Consider the following 2,894-nt stretch of genomic DNA (forward strand, 5'->3'; position numbering starts at 1 on the left):
TTAGCAACATGGGAGCCTCTGGGAAAGTTGTGGTCGCTGCTCTCCTTTCCTCTCCTCCTCCTCCTCCTCCTCCTCCTCCTCCTCCTCGCGCTCTCTCCTTTCCTCTCCTCCTCCTCCTCCTCCTCCTCCTCCTCCTCCTCCTCCTCCTCCTCCTCCTCCTCCTCCTCCTCCTCCTCCTCGCGCTGCTCGCTCACGCCGTCCTTTTGCATCTCGACGGACGGGGAGTGAAAGAGGAGAGGAGAGGAGAGAGAGAACGTGACCACTGGACTGCATGTGCTCAGAGTGTTGCTCAGAGAGAGGCAGAAAGAAGACAGAGAGAAACAGACAGAGTGACAGAGAGCAGGACAGAAGCAGAGTTGTCAGTGAGTCCGATGCATGCGTGCGTGCGTGCGTGCGTGCGTGCGTGCGTGCGTGCGTGCGTGCGTGCGTGCGTGCGTGCGTGCGTGCGTGCGTGCGTGCGTGCGTGCGTGCGTGCGTGAGAGAGACAAATCTTTTCGACTATGAAGATTAGAACATAGTTGATCTACAAGCTCACAACGCATGATCACAACACATGAAGCTTGAAGATCTGCCAGTTTTGCTATTTTAGAAAAATAAATTAAAAAGTATATAAAGCTTCTGCTGTACGTTCCCAGAACTCGGGGGTTAGTACCGAGCAGGGCCCAAATCAGGTTCCAGGGATCCATGTGATTTAACCAAAATAAAAACGTTTCTCAACCCAGATACTGGTCCTCACTGTCACACAGACCTGTATGGGTTGTAATAGACCCCGAGGTGTTCTGTATGCGTCTATGGAGTTAACATTACTCTAATAGAACCCCAGGTGTGGTTATAATATTCAAATATGTCTTCCCTATGTATTTTTGGTTTCTCGGGTTTGGCGGACTAGGGTACTAATTTACACCCTCTTGTTCCTCGTTTGCGGCGGGCAGACGGTTAACTGTTTCTGTGTTGAGTTCATTCTGTCCAAACTGCAAGTATTGACAAGGAGATCGAGTCAGGGAAGAGAAGGCCGAACGAAGGCTGTCAGTGACTACCCATTCCCAGGGAGGGATGACGATGAGTCACGGTGGAGGTAGGCGGGCGGGCGGCGTGTGTGGAAAAGACAAACTGGCACAAGTTTCCACAGTGAAATAATAATAATAGCCCATTCAGAACGGGAACCCCTTTTGGTGTTTTAAGCCTTATTATGTTATACTTTAGCTATTGAAAAATAGCAGATCTACAAGCTCATAGCGCGGCCCCGACTGCCGTGCTATGAGCTTGTAGATCTGCTATTTTTGAAAATCCGGCACAAATCTTTGAATATATATTCTTTCAGAGTGAACGTTTTTAACTCTTTGCTTCTGAGGGGGTCCCTGGAACAACATATTTTCAGATGGAGGTCGGTTGGCCAATTACATATACTGTATTTTTTGGGTCTATGACATGAAAATATTGAGCACCACTGATACAAAAACATGAGGTATTTCAGAAAACTGTCAACATTTAGAAGACTTTAAAAAAGAAATTCGACGTAAATGGGATAGATATGAGCGACACGACTGTGTGAGGCGATTTCAACAATATTACGCTCTCTCTCTCCCTGGATGAATAAATACAAAATAATCCAGTTAGAAAGCAAAGAGGCTAAACATGATGTCCCCATCCTGCTGCCAGGGCCTCATGGTGAGGCTTTTATAGCCCTGACTCATAAACATTAACACAATCTGTGCGCACACACACGCACGCGCACGCACGCACACACGCACGCACACACACACACACACGCACACACACACAGTGTTGTCCCGATACTATTTTTTTCAGAACGAGTACGTCAAGTACAAGTACTTAATTTGTAGTAATCGCCGATACAACATCACCACCACTACTGCATGTGTACAACATCACCACCACTACTGCATGTGTACAACATCACCAATTGAGGTACAATCTTAAGGCCTGACGTCGAAATGTAAAAAATGTCTTCTAAGTTTCTGTATCAGTGGTGCTCAATATTTCATGTTGAGGACCCCAAAAATGATATGTAATAATTGGCCACCGGCCCCCATCTGAAAATATGTTGTTCCAGGGAACAACATTTCCCCCTTGTTGTAGTTACAACAGAAGCAAATATTAGAGTTAAAAACGTTCGCTCTGAAAGAATATATATTCAAAGATTTGTGGCACATTTTCACGATTTTTCAAAAATAGCAGATCTACAAGCTCGTAGCGCGCCACTTGTAGATCTGCTATTTTTCAATAGCTAAATTATAACATAATGTTTACAACACCAAATGGGGTTCCCGCCCAAAATGCGTTAAAACAACTATGTTGGCCAGGTGCCAACTTGAAAAACCACAGGCCTATAGCTGCTCTAAATGTGGAGTTTTATCTGTCATGGTTTTCTCACGTTGCCTTCTAGGAACGCCAGCCAAAATATCATCATGTCAGCCACTCCACTTGTAGTGTAAATATCATCACGTCAGCCACTCCACTTGTACCGCACGTAGTACGCTGAGAAGACGGACCTTCTGTTGACCCCCGGATGCTGCCTCTGCTTGTCTGAGTTCACATCAGGCATAACAGGCAGATACTTCACTTCAACTTCACAATATTGAACTGATCGTTGGACTGCAGAGCATATTCACACGGCAGATATTGTGCTGTTATAGAGCGTCGCAGTCCCGCCCCCTACCAGGGCCCAGGAAATGATTCTCCGTTCATTTTCCTCATAGACTTTTCAAAAAGTATTTATTTAAAGACATTTTAAGCCTCGTACAAAGCCAACTCTTGTCGTGACAAATCATGACAACAAACACAATGTTTTGGGACAAACAAATAATTAGAAAGAAGAAGAAAACTGCAGGTTGTTTTTCTTCTTTGTAATTATTTGTTTGGTCCAAAATGTT

At 45.2% G+C, this 2,894-nt stretch overlaps 1 protein-coding gene across 1 annotated transcript in view; it reads right to left on the reverse strand.

The window, feature by feature from the left end:
• Positions 1 to 209, reverse strand: part of taok3a (TAO kinase 3a) — a gene marked incomplete at its 5' end in the record, with an annotated part of 44,386 nt that extends 44,177 nt beyond the window's left edge. Inside the window, one exon of the mRNA XM_079515939.1 lies at positions 195 to 209. Within this exon, the coding sequence (XP_079372065.1) occupies positions 195 to 209 (15 nt within the window). The remainder of the gene's footprint in view (positions 1 to 194) is intronic.
• Between the last annotated feature and the right edge of the window lie 2,685 nt (positions 210 to 2,894).

The sequence above is a fragment of the Electrona antarctica genome (assembly GCF_951216825.1).
Source record: "Electrona antarctica genome assembly, chromosome: 12".
In the NCBI taxonomy this organism is placed as follows: Eukaryota; Metazoa; Chordata; class Actinopteri; order Myctophiformes; family Myctophidae; genus Electrona; species Electrona antarctica.